The sequence below is a fragment of the Somniosus microcephalus genome, unplaced genomic scaffold (genome assembly GCF_052327205.1).
Source record: "Somniosus microcephalus isolate GS21.2 unplaced genomic scaffold, FLI_Smic_1.0 unresolved_chr4, whole genome shotgun sequence".
Classification (NCBI taxonomy): Eukaryota; Metazoa; Chordata; class Chondrichthyes; order Squaliformes; family Somniosidae; genus Somniosus; species Somniosus microcephalus.
Window position 1 is genome coordinate 44,190,615 of NW_028225182.1, and position 24,052 is coordinate 44,214,666.

Here is a 24,052-nt window from a genome sequence, read left to right on the forward strand (position 1 = left end):
TACCCAATCTGCTATTGTAATTCCAAGTGTTAGAACTTAATGTGGAAATAGTGAAAACTTAACATCCGAGTGAATGCAGAAACACTTTGGCCTAGACAGATGTCAAGTGGCGCATAAAAAAACAAATACTCGCATTTCTATAGCGCCTTTCACGACCACTGGACGTCTCAAAGTGCTTTACAGCCAATAAAGTACTTTTTGAAGTGTAGTCACTGCTGTAATGTGGGAAATGCAGCAGCCAATTTGCGCACAGCAAGGTCCCACAAACAGCAATGTGATGATGACCAGATAATCTGTTTTTGTTATGTTGATTGAGGGATAAATATTGGCCCCAGGACACCGGGGATAACTCCCCTTACTCTTCTTCGAAATAGTGCCGTGGGATCTTTTACGTCCACCCGAGAGAGCAGACGGGGCCTCAGTTTAACATCTCATCCGAAAGACGACACCTCCGACGGTGCGGCACTCCCTCAGCACTGCACTGGGAGTGTCAGCCTAGCTTTATGTGCTCAAGTCCCTGGAGTGGGGACTCGAACCCACAACCTTCTGACTCAGAGGCGAGTGTGCTACCCACTGAGTCACAGCTGACACGGGCGGTATCGGATTGGACGCCCATTATACACAGCGCCCGATATTCCGTTTCATTGCAGCCATCTCCCGAGATGAATTCCTAGGCCTTTACATTTTATGTAGAGTAAAGGATCCCAGGAGTGAGCTAGAGGCTGGAGTCTATTCAACGGGCTCTGGTGGTTTATATATAGAATAATAACAGATATTCGGATATGAATTGCAGGCTGGAAGCTAATTGAGGGGGATACAAACAGCGAGAGCAATTTGTGAGTCACCTCAACTTCAAAAGGGCATGACAGACTGTAAATCAATCCAACATACCCATTTAAAAAAATTATAACTTAATTTTGAGTGGTAGTTTTATTTTGATTTCATTCTGCGTGTCCTTTTTTGTTGTCCGAGAGCAGGTATCATGGCAAATGTTAACTTTTTTGTTCAAAATGAGGTTTATTGCTTAACTGGAACGATTGAGCAGGTGCTACCTAGCACGGAATGCAACGACGTTGCGCCATAGCTGCCTTAGTAACTAGGAAAGACGGGTTAGTGATTAACCACAGTGAAATCCTACCCAGTCATTAAAGAGGGCAAAGTGCAGAGGACAGTATCACAGTGGAAACATGCATTAGTCAGTATCAATCATAGCGCAAAGCTCAGCATTCAAGAATCATGTGTTCTGTTTCATAGGAGATAGCGGCAGGAGTAGGCCATTCGGCCCCTCGAGCCTGCTCCGCCATTCAATGCGATCATGGCTGATCATCCAAATTCAGTACCCTGTCCCTGCCTTCTCCCCATATCCCTTGATCCCTTTAGCCATAAGAAATATATCCAACTCCTTCTTGAATATATTTAATGAATTGGCCTCAACTGCCTTCTGTGGTAGAGAATTCCACAGGTTCACCACTCTCTGGGTGAAGAAATTCCTCCTCATCTCTGTCCTAAATGGCTTACCCCTTATCCTTAGACTGTGACCCCTGGTTCTGGACTCCCCCGCCATCGGGAACATCCTTCCTGCATCCAGTCTGTCTAGTCCTGTTAGAATTTTATAAGTTTCAATGAGATCCCTTCTCATTCTTCTAAACTCCAGCGAATACAAGCCCAATCGACCCAATCTCTCCTCATACGTCATTCCTGCCATCCCAGGTATTAGTCTGGTGAATCTTCGCTGCACTCCCTCCATGGCAAAAACGTCCTTCCTCAGATAAGGCGACCAAAACTGCACACAATACTCAAGGTGTGGTCTCACCAAGGCCCTGTACAACTGCAGCAAGACATCCTTGCTCCTGTACTCGAATCCTCTCGCTACGAAGGCCAACATACCATTTGCCTTCTTAACCGCCTGCTGCACCTGCATGCTTACCTTCAGCGAATGGTGCACAAGGACGCCCAGGTCTCGTTGCACTTCCCCTTCTCCCAAACTATTGCCATTCAGATAATAATCTGCCTTCCTGTTTCACACTTCCCAACCTCAGTCCGCAGGGACTGATGGAATTTATCTGATATTTCCTGATCTAATTGCCCAGAGATTAACGCCTGTTCACAACCTTCCCTGCCTCTGCTCCTGCTTAAAACATAGAAACATAGAAAAATAGGAGCAGGAGTCGGCCATTCGGCCCTTCGAGCCTGCTCCGCCATTCAATATGATCATGGCCGATCCTCTATCTCAATACCATATTCCCGCTCTCTCCCCGTACCCATTGATGCCTTTTGTGTCTAGAAATCGATCTATCTCCTTCTTAAATATATTCAGTGACTTGGCCTGAACAGCCCTCTGGGGTAGAGAATTCCACAGGTTCACCTCCCTCTGAGTGAAGAAATTTCTCCTCATCTCAGTCCTAAATGTCCTACCCCGTATCCTGAGACTGTGACCACTCGTTCTAGACCCCCCCAGAGCCAGGGGAAACATCCTCCCTGCATCCAGTCTGTCTAGCCCTGTCAGAATTTTATACGTTTCCATGAGATCCCTTCTCATTCTTATAAACTCTAGTGAATACAGGCCTAGTCGACCCAATCTCTCCTCATACGACAGTCCTGCCATCCCAGGAATCAGTCTGGTGAACCTTCGCTGCACTCCCTCTATGGCAAGTATATCCTTTCTTAGGTAAGGAGACCAAAACTACACACAGTACTCCAGGTGTGGTCTCACCAAGGCCCTGTATAACTGTAGTAAGAAAACCTGTTACATCTCTAACTTTTTCCAGTTCTGATGGAAAGGTCGTCGACCTGAAACGCTAACTCTGTTTCTCTCTCCGCAGACGCTGCCTGACCTGCTGAGTATTTCCGGCATTTTCTGGTTTTGGTTCAGATTTCCCAGTATCCGCAGTGTTTCACTTTTTGGATCAACACATGTTTTGTTCCCCTCCCAAATTTCTGTCCTCGCCTCCTAAGGGTGCTATCTCCCATCCCAGAGGCAGAGGCAGCCCTCTGGTGCCATTGCAAGAGGATTTGAGTCCAGGGGCAAGGATGTCTTACCACAGTTATACAGGGCCTTGGTGAGACCACCCCTGGAGTACTGGGTGCAGTTTTGGTCTCCTTACCTAAGAAAGGATATACTTGCCATAGAGGGAGTGCAGCGAAGGTTCACCAGACTGATTCCTGGGATGGCAGGACTGTCGTATGAGGAGAGATTGGGTCGACTAGGCCTGTATTCACCAGAGTTTAGAAGAATGAGAGGGGATCTCATTGAAACGTATAAAATTCTGACAGGGCTAGACAGACTGGATGCAGGGTGGATGTTTCCCCTGGCTGGGGGGTCTAGAACCAGGGGTCACAGTCTCAGGATACGGGGTAGGACATTTAGGACTGAGATGAGGAGAAATTTCTTCACTCAGAGGATGGTGAACCTGTGGAATTCTCTACCACAGAAAGCTGTGGAGGCCAAGTCCCTGAATATATTTAAGAAGGATAGATAGATTTCTAGACACAAAAGGCATCAAGGGGTATGGGGAGAGAGCGGGAATATGGGATTGAGATCGAGGATCAGCCATGATCATATTGAATGGCGGAGTAGGCTCGAAGGGCCGAATGGCCGACTCCTGCTCCTATTTTTTAATGTTTCTTTGCCTCGTGGAAGACAGCACACCGGAGCCCGATCCTGCCCTCAATGGGTGGTGAATCAGGAGTAGGGCCCTGGTTGTTGTTTCTCTTCCCCAGCCTCGGGGCGCTGAGACCAATTGTAATGCCCCTAATGCTATGCTGGCATAGATCAGCCAACCCAGCAGAAAGTGGGGATCCACTCTGGGGGCCTCCCCTCCTCAGGACAGCTCATTACCACACTTGGCAGCGCAAGTCGCTGCCTGACCCATGGAGGAGTCAGAAGGTGTCCATGCTTTCTGAAAGAAAAAAGACTTGCATTTATTTAGCGCCTTTCACAACCTCAGGACATCCCGAAGCGCTTTACAGCCAATGAAGTACTTTTGAAGTGTAGTCACTGTTGTAATGTAGGAAACCTGGCAACCAATTTGCGCACAGCAAGCTCCCACAAACAGCAATGTGACAATGGCCAGATAATCTATTTCAGCGATGTTGATTGAGGGATAAATATTGGCCCCAGGACACCAGGGAGAACTCCCCTGCTCTTCTTCGAAATAGTGGCCGTGGGATCTTTTACGTCCACCTGAGAGAGCAGACGGGGCCCTCGGTTTAACGTCTCATCTGAAAGACGGCGCCTCTGACACCGCAGCGCACCCTCAGTACTGCGCTGGAGCGTCAGCCTAGATTTTTGTGCTCAGGTCTCTGGAGGGGAACTTTGAACCCACAACCTTCTGACTCAGAGGTGAGACCCCAGCTATTCACAATATATATTAATGATCTAGACAAGGGAACTAGATGTAATATCTCCAAATTTGCAGACGACACAAAGCTGGGTGGGCGTGTGTGCTGTGAGGAGGATGCCGAGAAACTCCAGGATGATTTGGACAGGTTGGGTGATTGGGCAGAAGCATGGCAGATGCAATATAACGTGGATAAATGTGAGGTTATCCACTTTGGTGGCAAAAACAGGAAGGCAGATTATTATCTGAATGGCAATAGATTGGGAGAAGGGGAAGTGCAATGAGACCTGGGTGTCCTTGTGCACCAGTCACTGAAGGTAAGCATGTAGGTGCAGCAGGCGGTTAAGAAGGCAAATGGTATGTTGGCCTTCGTAGCGAGAGGGTTTGAGTACAAGAACAAGGATGTCTTGCTGCAGTTGTACAGGGCCTTGGTGAGACCACATCTTGAGCATTGTGTGCAGTTTTGGTCGCCTTATCTGAGGAAGGATGTTCTTGCCATGGAAGGAGTTCAGCGAAGATTCACCAGGCTGATACCTGGGATGGCAGGAATGACGTATGAGGAGAGATTGGGTCGATTGGGCTTATACTCGCTGGAGTTTAGAAGAATGAGAGGGGATCTCATCGAAACTTATAAAATTCTAACAGGACTGGACAGACTAGATGCAGGAAGGATGTTCCCGATGGTCAGGGAGTCCAGAACCAGGGGTCATAGTCTAAGGGTAAGGGGTAAGCCATTTAGGACAGAAATGAGGAATTTCTTCACCCAGAGAGTGGTGAACCTGTGGAATTCTCTACCACAGAAGGCAGTAGAGGCCAATTCATTAAATATATTCAAGAAGGAGTTGGATACATTTCTTAAGGCTAAAGGGATCAAGGGATATGGGGAGAAGGCAGGGACAGGGTACTGAATTTGGATGATCAGCCATGATCGCATTGAATGGCGGAGCAGGCTCGAGGGGCCGAATGGCCTACTCCTGCTCCTATTTTCTGTCTATGCTATGCTTCTTTGAGAGTGCGACCCACTGAGCCACAACTGACACTCAGGTCAGGAAGCGTACTTATTCAAACAAAAACTGGAACATTCACGGTGGAGATACTGAAGTCTTTGCAGCGGAATTGAGGGATGCATGCCTTGTGTACATATATCGCTGTATGTACGAAAGGCATGGGCCCCCCTATAACTTGAATAGTATTTGGAGCCAAACTTCTGCATCCTAGTTCACCCACTGATCAAAAAAACCTACTTGCTTTCTTGCTACAGTTTCCATATTGCAGCTTGGTCGTGAGAGGCCAGCTCTCAAAATGATATCTAATCCAGGGACTTTGCCCTTTGTGGTGTCGGTCAAACCTCTGCTTTTCATTCACACCTTCATCCTTCAACTTAAATATTTTTATCCACAGGTCCTCTGCCCCGGATGTGCTGCCGTGCGGGCAGGTGGGAAAGGATGCTGTGGAGCCGGATGTTGTGGGAATAGATGCCGGGTAAGATGCCCAATGCCTTTCGAACTGACCTGTTGAACCTGACCACTTACTGAATGCCTTGTCAACGCCCTACTTTGAAGATAATAGTTAGTGGCGAATGTCTTCTAGCCAAGGAAGAAACCAAAAAGAAGATTAATGGCACTTGAGTTTCTTTGTTCATAATTTGATCTTTGGAATTGAATGCTCTTCCACTTTGGGTAATGAACCTTAAGCTTTGGTCCCAGGGCAGATACCATGTATGCAGAGTAAAGCTCTCTCTATGGGGCTCCAACCACCTTGGGGCATCTTCACCATACAAAATTGATGCTTTGTGCAGTTTTTGTTTGGTGCAACCAGAGGGCAGAACATTTCATTTGGCCGGGGGGGGGGGGTGGGGGGAGAGGAGCTAAAAGGATCTTTGGGAACCTGGCAAAAGGGAGAAGAGCATCAACTTTCCACCCGTCTATTCCTCATGTGCGCAAGGGTGAAGAAGACTACTTCCAAAGGGCTGGTGTGCCCTGTAGGGTGTAAACACTCGCACAATTGAACAGTGTGCAGGGAATATGTTGCACGCCTGTGTCAGGGCATTCATTCCACTAGAAATAGGAAAACCAGCAAGAGGAGGAGCCTGGAGTTGACCAGTTAAAGTGTGACTTATCAATCACATGGTAACAGTGCAATGTTCCTCGGCTGTTGCTACTCTGGGCGGGTGTGAGTTTTACTCTTATTCTTGGACCCTGATACTCTTTGCCATGCTGGTGTTACACTTGATCCTTTACTGATGTTACTGTTAATTATTTGCGAATGTTACTCTTGATCGTCACTGATGTTACTCTTGATCAATGTTCCTGTTGAGCTGCGCGGCCACTCAGCGACCTGGAGGTCCCGCGCAGGCCACTCATCGGCTTCATAATGAAACAAAAACGCCCATACGCGATAATTTGAATGGGCCGCGCAGTCCCTTAAAGGGGCCGCGCACCCAAAAATAATTAGCGGGAACATTGCTCTTGATCCTTTAATGTTGTTACTCTTGATTCTGCCCTGGTGTTGCCCTTGAGCCTCACTGATGTTACTCTTGATCCAGCACAGATTCTACTCTTGACCCCACACCCATCTTACTCTTGACCCCACACCCATCTTACTCTTGACCCCACACCCATCTTACTCTTGACCCCACACCATCTTACTTTTGACCCCACACCCATCTTACTCTTGATCCCACACCCATCTTACTCTTGACCCCACACCCATCTTAACCTTGACCCCACACCCATCTTATTCTTGGTCCCACACCCATCTTACTCTTGACCCCACACCCATCTTACTCTTGATCCCACACCCATCTTACTCTTGATCCCACACCCATCTTAATCTTGACCCCACACCCATCTTACTCTTGATCCCACACCCATCTTACTCTTGATCCCACACCCACCTTACTCTTGACCCCACACCCATCTTACTCTTGACCCCACACCCATCTTACTCTTGACCCCACACCCATCTTACTCTTGACCCCACACCCATCTTACTCTTGACCCCACGCCCATCTTACTCTTGACCCCACGCCCATCTTACTCTTGATCCCACACCCATCTTACTCTTGATCCCACACACATCTTACTCTTGACCCCACACCCATCTTACTCTTGATCCCACACCCATCTTACTCTTGATCCCACACCCATCTTACTCTTGACCCCACACCCATCTTACTCTTGATCCCACACCCATCTTACTCTTGATTCCACACCCAAGTTACTCTTGATCCCACACCCATCTTACTCTTGACCCCACACCCATCTTACTCTTGATCCCACACCCAAGTTTCTCTTGACCCCACACCCATCTTTCTCTTGACCCCACACCCATCTTACTCTTGATCCCACGCCCATCTTACTCTTGACCCCACACCTATCTTACTCTTGATCCCACACCCAAGTTACTCTTGATCCTACACCCATCTTACTCTTGATCCCACACCCATCTTACTCTTGACCCCACACCCATCTTACTCTTGATCCCACACCCAAGTTACTCTTGACCCCACACCCATCTTACTCTTGATCCCACACCCATCTTACTCTTGACCCCACACCTATCTTACTCTTGATCCCACACCCAAGTTACTCTTGATCCTACACCCATCTTACTCTTGATCCCACACCCATGTTACTCTTGACCCCACACCCATCTTACTCTTGATCCCACACCCATCTTACTCTTGACCCCACACCCATCTTACTCTTGATCCCACACCCAAGTTACTCTTGATCCTACACCCATCTTACTCTTGACCCCACACCTATCTTACTCTTGATCCCACACCCAAGTTACTCTTGATCCTACACCCATCTTACTCTTGATCCCACACCCATCTTACTCTTGACCCCACACCCATCTTACTCTTGATCCCACACCCAAGTTACTCTTGACCCCACACCCATCTTACTCTTGATCCCACACCCATCTTACTCTTGACCCCACACCTATCTTACTCTTGATCCCACACCCAAGTTACTCTTGATCCTACACCCATCTTACTCTTGATCCCACACCCATGTTACTCTTGACCCCACACCCATCTTACTGTTGACCCCACACCCATCTTACTCTTGATCCCACACCCAAGTTACTCTTGATCCTACACCCATCTTACTCTTGATCCCACACCCATCTTACTCTTGATCCCACACCCAAGTTACTCTTGATCCCACACCCATCTTACTCTTGATCCCATACCCAAGTTACTCTTGATCCTACACCCATCTTACTCTTGATCCCACACCCATCTTACTCTTGACCCCACACCCATCTTACTCTTGATCCTACACCCATCTTACTCTTGATCCCACACCCATCTTACTCTTGACCCCACACCCATCTTACTCTTGATCCCACACCCATCTTACTCTTGACCCCACACCTATCTTACTCTTGATCCCACACCCAAGTTACTCTTGATCCCACACCCAAGTTACTCTTGATCCCACACCCATCTTACTCTTGATCTCTTGCTGTTGTTACTCTTAACTCGTTACTGATGTTACTCTTGATCCTTAACTGGAATTCCCTTCCTGAACCTCCCCACCTCTCTTCTCTTTTAAGACCCTCTTTAAAACCTACACACCTGTCCTAATCACCTTAGGAGTCTCGGTGTCAATTTTTGTTTGATAACGCTCCTGTGAAGCGCCTTGGGACGTTTTCCGACGTTCAAGGCGCCATATAAATGCAAGCTGTTGTTGTTGGTGCTACTCTTGATAGTACCCTTGCTAGTGCTCCTGAGCTTTTACTGCTGTTACTCTTGATTCTGCCTTGCTGTTATTCTTTAATGATCCCAGTATAGCCCAAATCGACTGCACCGAACTATTGTCAAGTGATATATAGTAGCTTGTGGACTCTAGCCTGCCTGCCAGTTAAACCTCTTGCTGCCAACACAGCTGACAATGTTTGTATTCTTGCAGATGCTGCGTTCTGTGTTCTCTTCCCTCTTTGGAATCCTGGGCTCTGCGTACTGTCTGATTGTGTCAGCTACCGGCTTAGCCAACGGCCCCTTGTGTGACACTGGGTCTGGGGTCTGGCAATATCCTTTCCAGGACTATGTGAACGGGTAGGTCACGAATTCTGCCGTTTTGACGTTGCCCTGATTAGCTCAAAAATCAAACGGTCAAGAAAGGGGCGGAATGGCTGCTGGGAAAGGCCTGAGACAAAACTGATAGTATCACTCGCAAAAGGTCACAAGGGGACTCTCACAATGGCTCAGTCATTGTGCAACAGTGCCATACATAGGAGTAGGCCATTCAGCCCCTCCAGCCTGTTCCACCCACCATTCAATTATATCATGGCTGATCTGTACCTCAATTCTATTTACCTGCCTATGCGTCATCTGCCCTTGATACATAGAAACATAGAAGATAGGAGCAGGAGTAGGCCATTCAGCCCCTCGAGCCTGCTCCGCCATTCAATGAGATCATGGCTGATCCTCCAAACTCAGTACCCTGTCGCTGCCTTCTCCACATATCCCTTGATCCCTTTAGCCTTAAGAATTATATCCAACTCCTTCTTGAATATATTTAATGAACTGGCCTCCACCGCCCTCTGTGGCAGAGAATTCCACAGGTTCACCACTCTCTGGGTGAAGAAATTCCTCCTCATCTCAGTCCTAAATGGCTTACCCCTTATCCTTAGACTGTGACCCCTGGTTCTGGACTCCCCGGCCATCGGGAACATCCTTCCTGCATCTAGTCTGTCCAGGCCTGACAGAATTTTATAGGTTTCGATGAGATCCCCTCTCAATCTTCTAAACTCCAGTGAGTATAAGCCCAATCGACACAATCTCTCCTCATACGTCATTCCTGCCATCCCAGGTATCAGCCTGGTGAATCTTCGCTGCACTCCTTCCATGGCAAGAACATCCTTCCTCAGGTAAGGCGACCAAAACTGCACACAATACTCAAGGTGCGGTCTCACCAAGGCCCTTGTCTTGTCTTGTTTCGGTTGAGTCGGCATATCCAGTCCAGCTGTACTCTGCCAACGTTATAAGGGGTGAGGTGACTGGGCGAGTGCAACGGTGAAATTATTTTTGTTCAGATTCTGGCCGGAGTGAAACGGGAGAAGCTGGAAACCAGCGGATAGTCGGGAGTGGATAACGTTCGCTGTGTTATATCTGGACCTGGGGCCGCACTCGGTATACCCTTATCTAACAAAAATCTATTGATCTTAGCCGTGAAAGCTTGAATTGTCCCCCCAGCATCCATGGCACTTTTGGGGAAAGTATTCCAGATAGGTGGGAAAGCAAGTTGTGAGGAGGACAGAAAGAGCTGGATTTTCATTGGGCTGTGGAGTCGGGATTGGAGGCGTGGGGGGGGGGGGTTTAAAATCCCGAAATCGGGGGGCCTTGACCACATCCCGCCCCCAACCCGCCTCCATAGTTTCAGAATAATGGGTCGCCCATTTAAAACAGAGATGAGGAGGAATTTCTTCTCTCAGAGGGTGGTGAATCTTTGGAATTCTCTTCCCTAGAGAGCTGTGGAGGCGGAGTCAGTGAATATATTCAAGGCGGAGATAGACAGATACTTGAAACATAGGGGAGAAAAGATATACTTGCTCTCGAGGCGGTTCAGAGAAGGTTCACTCGGTTGATTCCAGAGATGAGGGGGTTGACGTATGAGGAGAGGTTGAGTAGGTTGGGACTCTACTTATTGGAGTTCAGAAGCATATAAGATTGTGAGGGGGCTTGATCGGGTGGATGCGGGGAGGATGTTTCCACTGATGGGTGAGACTAGAACTAGGGGGCATAATCTTAGAATAAGGGGCTGCCCTTTCAAAACTGAGATGAGGAGAAACTTCTTCAGTCAGAGGGTAGTAAATCTATGGAATTTGCTACCCCAGAGAGCTGTGGAAGCTGCGACATTAAATAAATTTAAAACGGAGATAGACAGTTTCCTAGCAGATAAGGGAATTAGGGGTTACGGGGAGCGGGCAGGGAAGTGGACGTGAGTCTAGGTTCGGATCAGCCATGATCCTATTGAATGGCGGAGCAGGCCCGAGGGGCCGTATGGCCTACTCCTGCTCCTATTTCTTATCTTCTAGCTCTCCACTACCCTTTGTTTGAAAAAAGCACTTCCTGATTTCACTGCTTAAAGGCTTGGCTCTAATTTTAAATTTACGCTCACTTATTGTTGGGTTCCCCATCAGAGGAAATAGTTTCTCTGCATCTACCTTATCGAACCGCTGTATCAGTTTTAAGACCTCGGTCAGATCACCCTTCCACCTTCTGAACTCAAGGGAATCCAGAACAAGTTATATGCAACCCATCCTCATAATTTAACCCTTTAAGCCCTGGGTATCATGCAGTGCCCGAAACTCCACAAGGGGCCCGACCAAGGCTCTGTACAACCAAGGCGTACAGACTCAGACACTTGTACGTTTGATCCCTGCTCTATGTGGAGTTTGCTGCTCTCGGCAGTCAGTTTGTTACAATTGGCATGAGCCCACCATTCCACACCCGCTCCCCCCCCCCCCCCCGACCCAGGGGCAAATCCAGCCCTGCTTCCCTTTCCAACGACCCCTGCTTGAAAGTGGCCCTGTGCACTGTCAGGCCGCAACAGGACCGGTTACGGCAGTATCGGTAAAATAGCCTGAGGAGTTTCACTTACATGCGTGAGAAACTAAACAAAAAAAAATAGGTTGCAATGATGACTGGAGGAGGGAGAAGTGGGTGCACGGCACCGTAATGGTGGTTATTGCACTAATAATCCAAAGGGCTGGACTAATATTCCAAAGAACGTGAGTTAAAATCCCGCCATGGCAGTTTGTTGACTTGAATTCAGTTTAACTAAAAATGTTGGTCTCAGTAAAAGTGACCATGAAGCTATCGGATTGTCGCAAAAACGCTCCTGGTTCACTGATGTCCTGTAGGGAAGGAAACCTTCCGTCCTCACCCGGTCTGGTCTATATGTGACTCCAGTCCCTCGCCAGCGTGGTTGAGTCTTAACTACCCTCTGCCGTGGTCCCACAAGCCAATCAGTTGTATAAAAACCGCTACGAAGAATCACCACAATGGATTGCAGCAGTTCGAGAAGGCAGGTCCTCCGCCATCTTCTCTGAGCAACTAGAGATGGGCAATAAATGCCAGCTTTGCCAGTGACCTCAACATCCCGAGAATGGATATTAAAAAAAAATATATATATATGGCACTGTGCAGCAGGAAGCTTCCTCTGAGGATGGCTGGACTTTCCTGATGGTAATGACGGATTGCATTAACAGTACAACTATTCCCAGTATTTTTTTTTTATGTTCCTCCACTCTCTGGTGCGATGCATGGAGTTTGAGTCGAGGCCCAGGAAAGGACAGCTGACCAGTCTGAAAGGGGGGAATGTGTTGGTGGGACTTGTTGTCCAGTGAGCGCTGTTGCTTTTCTGCAGGTGGGGTGAACAGTGTGAATAAAACCTTGGTCTAAAACCCCACCGTGGTGTAACCGGTTTCTGCGGTGGCCAATTTCCTACGGCCCCTGCCGCAATCGCCAATTATTGTAAGTGGTTTCGCCCCGCCTGTAGCGAGCACGCAAACCCCCTTACTACAAGTTCTGGACGATAGGGATTACTGAGGACAGATTTGAACACGGACTGCGTTTTCGGGCTCACCCGTACAGTGTTTATTAAGGTTAACAAAAACCACTCCACTCGCATACAGTACGAGCAGTGTGAACACAACAGTGATGCGCTATCAATCACTCAAAAGACTGAGGTTAAGCGAGTAACTAACAGGCTTTTATTAACAAGAGAATGAAGGTGTGCCTCGAGTGGTCGACCAGTCCAGAATACAGAGGGACTGTGGAGCAGTCACCTTTATACCTGGACTCGTGGGAGGAGTCAGCCGAGGCATGTACAGACATGTACACAGTGGAATACAAACAGTGGTTTACCACAAACAGTACAGTTTAAAACAGTACAACCCTGACTTGTCCAACAAGCCCCTGCCGTGCTGACTTACCACGGCCAAAAAAACACCCTCCCGTGAACGAAACTATCACAGGACCCTTCCAACGCTAAACCCCCTCTGGTTTGGTAGGAACATACAGGCACCCCCTCACACAGCTAATTGATCTTGTGGGTGTGTAGGCTTGGCAATGCTCACCTAGATTGCCCCTTTTATCTTGCTTGCAGCTTCCTCCCGTACGTCTTGGCTACCTGGTTCCATACCGGCCTTGCGGCATGCGAGTCCCAGCCTGAGTCGACGTTCGTCTCGGTTGGAAGAGCAAGGCTCAGCTCTTCTTGATGTTGCGTTGTGTGGAGGGCAGGAGCGAGCGAGCTATCCAAACTCCTCTTTTTATACCCCTCCAATACACAAACCGTTGTCTGTGGTTTTAATGGACACATGGCCTGGGGGAATGGGTTTTCGATCTCTTGAATGGTTTGAAATGGTTTTTGATCTCTTTTCGATCTTCCTGCTGATTAACTTAATGAGTTCATCTTGACCAGAACAATGAGTCGTCAGCCTTGTTAATCAAGTGTGAGAAGTCACACAACACCAGGTTATAGTCCCAACAGCTTTATTTGAAACATCACAAGCTTTCGGAGCACTGCTCCTTCGTCAGCTGAAGAAGGAGCAGCGCTCCGAAAGCTTGTGATTTCAAATAAAGCTGTTGGACTATAACCTGGTGTTGTGTGACTTCTCACACTTGTCCACCCCAGTCCAACACCGGCATCTCCCCATCATTGTTAATCAAGACTTGGGAGTGGGCCCCTCGGACCATTGTTCCCAAGGACAGTTGGTTTCCATACGAATGAGTCAACTCCAGCTTGAGTGGGTTTTACACTGCTCCCCCCCCCCCAAACAGTCTGTCCAGTTTTTAATAGGGTTTAAAAATCCAAAAATCCATGAAGTCTGCGTCGACTGCTACAGGGGTCAGGGTTGTCAAACGTATTTAGCAGGACACCCCATCAGACATGGGTGGAGTCCTCCACTCACCGGGGCACGGACAGTGGGCTGCAAATTCACGGTTGTCCAAGAGATAAATTGCCAACTTGCCTGTGCTGTCCAAGACAGTTGCCCCTCTCCCATCCCCCAAAGGGCCATTCACCTGTACAATCACCTGACTTGGCAAAGCGATTCTTCTGAGACAAGCGTCAAGAGATACAGTGAATGCCAACTCCATCAATCATTGGTGCATCCCTCTATAAGGAGTTCACTAGGCTACCCCCATCTGACCACAGTGACATAGGCCAGTCCTTCTTTCTGTCATAGGACGGGCAGCAGAATCTTCCACACAAGAGGGTGGTTGAGCTCGGGTCATGTGGGATTGTATCTCTGCCACCTCTCAGAGGGAACGCACTGCCAAAGTCTACAAGGATCCAATCGCCCTGAGGTGGCTGCCATCCTTCACCCCACTATAACTGTTCTGCCTTCCTACTTCTTTCAACTTCGGTGTCCTGCTCTGTGTTCCTTGGACTTTCACCTCGCTTTCTTGGTTTTAAAAAGGTCACTCCTGGAACGGTCAGCTTCGTGTGGCGGTGTCACTCTTTTTCTGCCTCTCACACAAATCTCCACCTAATGGTGCACAGAGCATCATTGGCAAGGCGTGGGACTAGTTATCCTTCCTGCCTTATTGACTCGTGAATGGCAAAGAATGGTGGGAGGGAGACGGGCGCTAAATGGATTAGGTAGGGAGGACGGACAAAATGAGTGTTGGGGAATAAAGTTATCATTTTCTCCCAGTGTTGTAATGCCCGATTAAAATGCATTTATGTTCTCAACAGGACTAATTACCTAACGAACCAGACTTCATGGACAATTTGCAAACAACCGAAGAATATCGTCATGTGGAACGTGGTCCTGTTCTCCATTTTACTTGGGTCCAGTGCGATCGAGCTGGCCCTCTGCACGTTACAGGTTGTTAACGGATGCATCGGAGTCTTCTGCGGAGACTGCAGGAAGGACAGTAGGAAGGAAGTAAGCATTAGCTTCACATTATCAAACTTGCTCAATCATTCTCTTCAACTTCATCTTTACTTGGCACTTTGAGAATCAATGTTGTTGTAATGATCAGTAACATGTCATTCTAGAATGGTACACTAGGTGGAGCTGTATGTTTAAATACTGGGCTACCCACAAGGCAGTAGCCAAGATGGATGCTGTACAGAAATCCACATGGCTGAATAAAGTGACTAGCTCAAGCTAGCTGTTCATAATAAGAATGTCTATTTATTTATGAACATAACAGTTGTGTCTCCAGCTGTTCCAGCTCTGGGCCTAAGCCCCTGGCTCCCCTCTTTAAAGAGTATGTGATTGGGACAAATCTTTTCTCCAGGCTCCTCTTCTCCACCACCAACCGTCTTCTTAAACCCCTCTCCCACCTGCTCCCTCCACCCTCACCTCCCAGCAACAAGTGCGAGGAGCTCGTGGACCAAAACAGCCCCAATCTTCCACGATTTTCTTCGTAGTCCTATTTCCTTGAATGCAAGCTCTCGAGGGACCCCTGTCAGATTTCCCTCTACGGGCTGCACCCGGGCGATCCAATCAGCCCAGGCACAGGAAGAGGCAAGTCTGCCCACACTACCTGGGGCAGAGTAGCCAGCGTATTAGAATGACAGGAAGAAAAAGAGTTGACGTCAGCTTAATTTAATTGTGTAGTTTTTTTAAATAGTAAAATGCACTGACAAGGGAGCTCCTGTAGATCTCAGTTACTCAAACGTTGGCCCTTACTTTGAATCCCGAGGGGAGTCTGGGTGTGAGATGCTTCCTATGGGAATGTTTGATAAAAGCTCTGTCCCGCTCCTTGTGTACCCAGTGCCAATGCTTCAGCTTGTGCGACTCTGAATGTTTCCTTTTAAATCTTGCTCATTGTAACCTCACACTGTGCTTTGTTACAGGATGATGGTTTGTAAACATTCGGACCTGACGTGGTGAAAGTGCAGCTCCCGACGCCGTCCTGTAGATTTTAGCAATTTGTAATGTCACCATGAACCTAGTCGGTTACTTTAGGTTTGCCGTCTCTCCTGTTTTGCCTCTCCGTTTCACACCTACAACAGTGACTACACTTCAAAAAAACACTTCATTGGTTGTAAAGCGCTTTGCAACGTCCCGAGGACGTGACAGGTGCCGGATAAATGCAAGTCTTCCTTTTATTAAAAAGACCAAAAATAAGTCCTGGTCTTTATCTGGATTCCAATTAGAGCCCTGCTGATTCACTCACTGCTCCCCAGTCCCCCGACAGTGGCTCGGGCTACACACACTAGTGGATGTCCAGTGGCATTGCTCACCGAGGAATCCAATCTCTCTCTGTCTCTCTCAGCTTCGTCTGGCTGCCTCTCTCCTCTTCTGCTCCTCTCCCCATTTCTTTTCTCCTTTGGCTGATTCTCTTCTGTTTCGCTTTCTCTTGTTTTCTCTCCTCTTAGTCTGGTTCTCTCTCGCTCTCTGTTCTGCCCTTTGGGTAATGGGAGTCGCAGGCTGACGTGGTGAGGATGGCGGCAATTCCCCGATGGGCGAGGGATCTGGCTAAGTGGTCTAGGTCAGTGGGCAGCGGCCTTTGAGCTACAGATGGTGGGAGGGGAGGGTTCAAGGCCGCAGGAGGAATAGGGAAAGAGTGAGGAATGGGAGGGTGTGGTACAAAGGATAACAGGGATAGGGAGAGGGGTAGAAATTATGGGTACACAGGGTAAGAGGAATAGGGAGAGGGAGAGGGGCAGGAATTCATGGGTACACGGGGTAAGGGGGAGAGGGAGAGAGGCAGGAATTCATGGGTACACAGGGTAAGAGGAATAGGGAGAGGGAGAGGGGCAGGAATTCATGGGTACACGGGGTAAGGGGGAGAGGGAGAGAGGCAGGAATTCATGGGTACACAGGGTAAGGGGGAGAGGGAGAGAGGCAGGAATTCATGGGTACACAGGGTAAGGGAGAGGGAGAGGGGCAGGAATTCACGGGTACACGGGGTAAGGGGGAGAGGGAGAGAGGCAGGAATTCACGGGTACACGGGGTAAGGGGGAGAGGGAGAGGGGCAGGAATTCATGGGTACACGGGGTAAGGGGGAGAGGGAGAGAGGCAGGAATTCACGGGTACACGGGGTAAGGGGGAGAGGGAGAGGAGCAGGAATTCATGGGTACACGGGGTAAGGGGGAGAGGGAGAGGGGCAGGAATTCATGGGTACATGGGGTAAGGGGGAGAGGGAGAGGAGCAGGAATTCATGGGTACACAGGGTAAGGGGGAGAGGGAGAGGGGCAGGAATTCATGGGTACACAGGGTAAGGGGGAGAGGGATAGGGAGGGGGCAGGAATTCATGGGTACACAGGGTAAGGGGGAGAGGGATAGGGAGGGGGCAGGAATTCATGGGTACACAGGGTAAGGGGGAGAGGGAGAGGGGCAGGAATTCATGGGTACACAGGGTAAGGGGGAGAGGGAGGGGGGCAGGAATTCATGGGTACACAGGGTAAGGGGGAGAGGGAGAGGGGCAGGAATTCATGGGTACACAGGGTAAGGGATAGGGAGAGGGAGAGGGGCAGGAATTCATGGGTACACAGGGTAAGGGGGAGAGGGGCAGGAATTCACGGGTACACAGGGTAAGGGGGAGAGGGATAGGGAGAGGGGCAGGAATTCATGGGTACACAGGGTAGAGGGAGAGGGAGAGGGGCAGGAATTCATGGGTACACGGTAAGAGGGAGACGGAGAGGGGCAGGAATTCATGGGTACACGGTAAGGGGGAGAGGGGCAGGAATTCATGGGTACACAGGGTAAGGGGGAGGGAGAGGGGCAGGAATTCATGGGTACACAGGGTAAGGGGAGAGGGAGAGGCTTGCAGCCATTTTAATAAAAGTGAAGGCTATTCTCGGGGTAGAATGCGTTTTGGCAGCTGCTCTCTGAATATAAAAGTTGGATCGTTATGAGCTCTGCGGGCAGCAGAGCGCGTGAGGGGAGAGTGAGACAGTGACAGAGAGAGAGAGAGAGGCCACGGCACCACTTATCATAGGAACAGGGGTCCATTGAGCCCCTTGATCACGGCCGATCTGTACCTCAACTCCACTTGGCTGCCTTTCTTCCACATCCCTTGATACCCTTACCTAACAAAATTCTATCGATCTCAGTCTCAAAAATTTCAATTGAGGGGGGCACGGTGGCATAGTGGTTAGCACTGTTGCCTCACAGCGCCAGGGACCCGGGTTCAAATCTGGCCTCGGGTGACTGTCTGTGTGGAGTTTGCACATTCTCCCCGTGTCTGCGTGGGTTTCCTCCGGGTGCTCCGGTTTCCTCCCACAGTCCAAAGATGTGCAGGTTAGGTTGATTTGGCTATGATAAATTGACCCTTAGTGTTAGGGTATTAAATACGTGGGGTTACGGGGATAGGGTGGGATATGTGTCGGTGCAGGCTCGATGGGCCGAAATGGCCTCTATCTGCACTGTAGATTCTGTGATTCTGTGATTGACCCCCAGCACCCACAGCTGTGGGGGCGGGTTCCAGATTTCTTAGGCCTTAAGTGTGTGCATGTCCGTGTATATGTGTGTATTGTGTGCACACGTGCTTATGTGTGCGTGTACATTTGTGTGTGTGTGTGTGTGCGCATGTGCGGTGTGTTTGAATGTGTGTAATTGTGCATGTGTCTATGTATTAGTATGTGCATGTTGCTGTGTTTATGTGTGTGGCATGTGTTCGTGTCCATGCGCCGTGCATGTTAGTGTGCGTGCGTGTGTAAGTGAAATTGTTCAGCCCATGCTCAAGATGGCCCTGTACTTGGAGTCACTAATGAAGCTAGTTGCTTCAGTTCAGCCATTCACCCACATCTCCCATGAGTTTGCTCATGTCCCTGTGACTCCCTTGAGATAGAGAGTGGGAAAGTTTAAGTAATGGGCTTGACTGCCAATAACTGGGGGAAGAGGAGAATTACATAGAATTGTACAGCACAGAAACAGGCCATTCGGCCCAACTGGTCTATGACTGTTTTTATGCTGCACACGAGCCTCCTCCCACCCTACTTCATCTAACAATATATCCTTCTATTCCTTTCTCCCTCCTGTACGTATCTAGCTTCATTACAACAGTGACTCCACTTCAAAAAGTACATCATTGGCTGTAAAGCGCTTTGAGACGTCCGGTGGTCATGAAAGGCGCTATGGAAATGCAAGTCCTTCTTTCTTTTCTTTTCCCCTTAAATGCATCTATGCTGTTCAACTTAAACACTCCCTGTGGCAGCGAGTTCCACCTTCTCACCACTCTCTGTGAAGACGTTTCTCCTGAATTCCCTGTTGGATTTATTGGTGACTATCTTCTATTTATGGCCCCTAGTTTGGCCTCCCCCACAAGTGCAAACATCTTATCAACGTTTACCCTATCGAATGTTTTCATAATCTTAAAGACCTCTATCAGGTCTCCTCTCAGTCTTCTCTATTCTGGCTCCACTCTCAGCCAGAGAGAACTGGCTGAGGTCCAATTCCCCCGCTCCCCTTCTCCCCCCGTGCACCAATCCACGACAGCAACAAGCCCCAGCAGGTGGTGGCTCTACATAGAAACATAGAAGATAGGAGCAGGAGTAGGCCATTCGGCCCTTCGAGCCTGCTCCGCCATTCAACGAGATCATGGCTGATCATCCAAACCCTAGCACCCGGTCCCTACACCGACAGCCATCCCACCCAAGCCCTGTCCCCCTAACACTAAGGGCCAATTTTTATCATAGCCAATCAATCTAACCCGCACATCTTTGGACTGCCATCTGGCCAATCTCTGCCATGTTTGTAAATGGGGCTCCTGGTGGGAAGCAGCTCTGCGGCTGAAACCCACATTGAGGAAGTGGAGGGAGCAGCGCCGTGAGCATTGGGATTCTTGGAACTTATAGCTTGCAAGCCAGAGATTTCTGATGTAAACTTTGAACCCATACTTGCTATCCAAATAAATGCACATTTTTAATGACTTGTAGCCTATCCATTTCCAATCAGGGGCGGGGAGGAGACTCACGTCAATTGTGCCAGTCTTGCTTTGTTGTTGAGGTATGTAATTTGTATTAGGAAACCAGAGAGGCATTCTTTTCCTCTTTGGAAGAAAACTTGAATCGTCCGACAGATTTTTGCTTCAGAGCGAAGCAGACTTGACTATTTGTGTACGATACCTGTTTATGCTGCATTAAGCCAGCCTGGATGTGAAAAGCAAGAATGAGGTGTGAGTAGAGTGGTGTCCGTGCCCTTCCGTTTCCCTGCTGCATCGATAGTCAAGTTGAAGGCAATTGAAGGATTCCTTGGGGGTCATCTCTCATGTAAAGCTTTTCAACACAAATGCATTGTACAAAGTTATTGAAAAGTACTGCTAAGACTTTAGAATGATTATTGCTTAGAACCAAAGGTATAAAGTCAAGTGAAATACTATGTTTTTTATCTAATCTTTTGCTTTTTTCTTGCTTCTGTATAATCTTACTTCTCAATAAATACGAGTTAGCCTGTACTGCTGGTCAGTCAGTGCGGGGTTTGTGTCAGTCAGAGATAACAGGAGTATGCAGAGGTATCCTATATTATTTCCAGTTTATACCAAAACAGTAAAAGGGTCCATTCTTCACATGTAGGCCTACTCTCCTGCAAGTGCCAGGCTTGTCTACGGAAGCTGACCGTTTGGTTAAGCACGAGCTAAATGTATCGCGAGAGGGCCCAATTCGTAACAATTCATGGACCTTGTTGCATCAGCCTTTTGCTTCTCTCTCTGTCTGCCATAAGGATGTCAAGAGGGTAGTTTCGATTCTCCAGGAGCCTCCACCCAGTCTGTGTTCACCTTCAGATAAGCCTGGGACAGGTAGTAACATAGTTAAGTTTCAGGCATGAGAAGACTTCAGTCCATCCAGCCCACCTATCCTCAGTATTTCCATTTATTATCATAGAATCATAAGAGCACAGAAGGAGGCTAATCGGCCTGTGCCGGCTTTTTGAAACAGCTATCCAAATAGACCCACACCCCTGCTCTTTCCCCATAATCCTGTAATTTTTTTTCTTTTTAAGTTATATATATCCAATTTACTTTTGAAAGTTACTGTTGAATCTGTTTCCACCACCCTGTCAGGCAGCGCATTCCAGATCGTAACAGCTCACTGCATAAACAATGGCCCAGAACTTGGTGTCGGGGGCTTGCCGCGCGTGCACTCGCCCTGCGCGCCGACATCTGAAGCCCGGGCCTGCTTGCATTTCCTGTCACAGGCCCGGTTCAGATGTCAGTGCGCAGTGCTTACCTGACCCAGCGGCGTAGTTAGTGCGATGTGCCGGCTGGGATCGGGTGAGCACTGTACAACCAATCAGGGGAGGGGAAGGTTCATTCATGAGTTTGAGAGTAAGAACTGTCAAACTCATGAAAACTACGGGGGCCCAAAACACTATTTAAACTTTAAATAAAAATTTAAAAAACATCCCAATCATTAAATTAAGTATAAATAAAAATAATTTAAACAATAATTTTTTTTTTGAAAAAAATAAATTTTTAATAAAAGGGGTCTAAAACTGAACTTACCGTATTGTAGATTCTTTAAAATAATAAACCTGTGGGGAAAAAAATTCTAAATTACACTAAAACACTACTTACCTGTAAAAATAAATACTTACGTGTGCTTTTTACAAGCGTAAAGACCGGAGGCCTTTACACATGCGCAAATCCCCCAAAACAGAGGAAATCCAAGACGCACGCGCTGCCCCCTACAGCGCACGCGCTAGCCTCTTCACCTCTTGGGTTAGAGGAGAGGAAATGCCGGTTTTCAGCGCATGCGCTGTGCATGCTGAAAACCGGCATTTCCTCCGGCCAGACGCGTGAGTACCCCTTCCGTACTCACGCGTTTGGGGAGGAATTACTGCCCCAATATTTCTCCTCATCTCTCCCTCTGGTCCCTTTGCCATTTGTTGGCACGACCTTGTCCAATTCCTTCTTGAGAACCCGATGATTGGAAGCGGGCATTGCCTGAGTGACATGGACCAGCTGCACGCTGATTGAGTGGGCGTCCTGTTCATGTAGACCATGGCATTGCACCCAGGGACCCGGAGGGCAACGTGGGCGCCAACCGATGATGCCCCCCGGGAAATCCTTCAATGCAGGGAAATTGGGCAGCTCTGTCACGCTACCGGTACTACTCAGGGGAGAGAGATGACAGTCTTGCTTCTGGCTGAACAATGCATCAGGAACTTGCTCAATGCATGAGCCAGCAACCTGGCTGATACTTCACATGTCCACAGAGCAGGCCAAGGAAAGAGGCAGAGACTGAAGAGTTTAGAGCCATGATGACCACTGGCAGGACCCCTCCTATGGTGGAGATTGGGTTAGGATTAGCTTGAAGCAGATGACAAAGCTCTGCAATGGTGATGCCACTGAAAGTTAGGAGGAGAGGGCTCAGCATTGTCTTGTTCGAGATGGTCATCATCTGGTATTTGGATAGTTAGCAGTAGAAACGCACAGTAGTTACAACAGGGAAACCGGTCATTCGGCTTTCAGTCCGTGTCGGTGTTTACTCTCGACACCAGCACATTTACCCGCCCTCTTGCCATATCCCTTCATCCCCTTTTTCTTCAACCATCTATCCAATATGTGACACGAATGCTGCCGGTCATTCGACAGCCTGTTGTCCAGGTTCTGCTTCATTATCAGAGGAGTTGTGAACGGAGCTGAACATTGGAATTGTCAGCAAACAGCCCCACTCATAAGAACATAAGAAATAGGAGCAGGATTAGGCCATTTGGTCCTTCGAGCCTGCTCCGCCATTCAATAAGATCATGGCTGATCTTCGACCTCAACTCCACTTTCCCACCCGATCCCCAAATCCCTTGATTCCCCTAGAGTCCAAAAATCTATCGATCTCGGCCTTGAATATACTCAACTGAGCGTTCCCAGCCCTCTGGTGTAGAGAATTCCAAAGCTTCACATATACACACACACACACACAGAGTTCGATTGTCCTGGATTTCATCTCCATATTTCACTCCTGACCTTAGGACAGAGCGAAGGTCGCTGATGAAGCAGCTGAAGATGGTTGTGCCGAGGACGCTTACCCGAGGATCTTCTGCAGTGACATCCTTGGGCTGTGTTGACTGGCCTCCGACAACCACAGCCATCTTCAGCCAGTGGAGAGTTTTACCTTCAATTCCACCCTCCCCGCCACCACTGACCTCAGTTTTACCAGGGCTCCTTGGTGCCGCACTCAGTCGAATGCTGCCTTGGTCTGGAGGGCGGTTACTCTCACCTCTCCTCCGGCATTTAGCTCTTTCGTCCATGTTTGGATCACGGCTGTGATGAGTTCTGGAGCCGAGTGGTCCTGGCGGAACTGGAACTGACGAGCACATGAATAGCTGCTGTTTAACCACACGACCGACGACTCCTTCCGTCACTTTACGGATGATTGGGAGGAGGCCAATAGAGCGTTAATTGGCCGGGTTAGATCTTTGTCGATAGGGCATAGCTGGACAATATTCCACAGTTTGGGTTAGATGCCAGTGATGTGGCTGAACTGGAACAGCTGTGGCTAGGTGGGCAGCTAGCTCTGGTACCCGGGTCTTCAGCACCACAGCCGTGTGCGTGACAGGCGTTCCATGGGAAGGAAGCTTGTGCGTGTGATGAGGAGTCGTGGCCAGGAATAAGGTGTGGAGATGTCACTGCTGTACCAGGGGAGGGAGCTGGGGTAATCAAGCAAAGGGTGGAGGGAGCCCACTGTTGATATGCCTGTGCAAGCACAGTGCACAAACCTGATCAATATACACGGTGTAGCTCTTGCTAGTAAACTGCTCCCATTAATCAGAAAGTGCTAAAGGTGCAG

General features: G+C 48.7%; 1 protein-coding gene across 2 annotated transcripts in view; it reads left to right on the forward strand.

Moving 5' to 3' along the window:
• Window positions 1-20,721, forward strand: part of tm4sf5 (transmembrane 4 L six family member 5) — a 39,194-nt gene extending 18,473 nt beyond the window's left edge. The window contains exons 2-5 of one of the 2 annotated variants that reach the window (XM_085977423.1): window positions 5,742-5,822; window positions 9,266-9,411; window positions 15,062-15,254; window positions 16,175-20,721. In XM_085977423.1, coding sequence (XP_085833549.1) covers window positions 5,742-5,822; window positions 9,266-9,411; window positions 15,062-15,254; window positions 16,175-16,189 — 435 coding nt within the window. In that variant the 3' untranslated portion in view covers window positions 16,190-20,721. The remainder of the gene's footprint in view (window positions 1-5,741; window positions 5,823-9,265; window positions 9,412-15,061; window positions 15,255-16,174) is intronic. The other variant, XM_085977424.1, reaches the window with a different exon arrangement.
• Window positions 20,722-24,052: the final 3,331 nt, after the last annotated feature.